This window comes from Phytophthora parasitica (genome assembly GCF_000247585.1).
Source record: "Phytophthora parasitica INRA-310 unplaced genomic scaffold supercont2.77, whole genome shotgun sequence".
Lineage (NCBI taxonomy): Eukaryota > Oomycota > Peronosporomycetes > Peronosporales > Peronosporaceae > Phytophthora > Phytophthora nicotianae.
The window spans coordinates 264,298-265,088 of record NW_008649063.1 but is presented as its reverse complement, the minus strand read 5'-3'; the positions used below and the strand labels follow the sequence as shown (position 1 = coordinate 265,088).

Genomic DNA, 791 nt, shown 5'->3' with positions numbered 1-791 from the left:
TTAGTGGAAATCCCACCTCCGCCTGAAAAATCGTATGCATCCGAAGAGGAAGCATTTGCAGCATTGCACAACTGGACGAGGGGTCATGGGTTCAACGTAACTAAACGGCGAGCTTTCTACATAAAAACGATACCGAAGGTGGCCTGGAAGCGAGGGTTAGATTACGACCGAGGGGGGAAACCAAAGTGTACTCAACGTTTGAACGACGAAGACCGACAACGACCAATGCGAGGTTCAATGCGCATTGGATGCCCCATTAAGATTGTCGTACGTGCTGTGGATGTTAGCAATCCTGCCGGTTCATGGCAAATTGTGCACACACGCAACGGCAGTCGCCTACACAGCCATTCTCCTTCAGAGGACGCTCGAGTCACTCAGGTCACCGGCAACGTGCTGCTACTGCTATAATTGAACATGAGGCGGCTTCATCACTACAAGCGATTGTCGAATCACAGACAGCGGTTGGAATCACAACCGGGTATGTACGAGCTATTTTAATGCAGATGGAACCCAGCTCTTTCATGATTCCGCAAGATATTGCCAACATTAGGAGCAATTATCGTAGGCGTGATCTGTCGACTCGCACCACCATGAAACTACTCTTGGAGCGCCTACAAACAGATGGGTTATACTACCGACGGGAGGTTGAACCTGACTCGCAGCGACAGCTGTACTTGTTTTGGGCTCACCCAGGAACCCTTGCTCTATTTCGGCGACATTGTGATGTAATTGGAATGGATTGCACATACAAAGCCAACAAGTACAAGCTACCGTTATTGAACATAATAGCT

General features: G+C 48.9%; 1 protein-coding gene across 1 annotated transcript; it reads left to right on the top strand.

Annotated features, from left to right (window-relative positions):
* Positions 1 to 237: 237 nt before the first annotated feature.
* PPTG_24257 (hypothetical protein) lies at positions 238 to 408 on the top strand (the record flags this gene model as incomplete). The annotated part of the gene is made up of 2 exons (XM_008915987.1): positions 238 to 298; positions 359 to 408. The coding sequence occupies 2 exons, from the start codon at positions 238 to 240 to the stop codon at positions 406 to 408; spliced, it is 111 nt and encodes a 36-aa protein (XP_008914235.1).
* Positions 409 to 791: the final 383 nt, after the last annotated feature.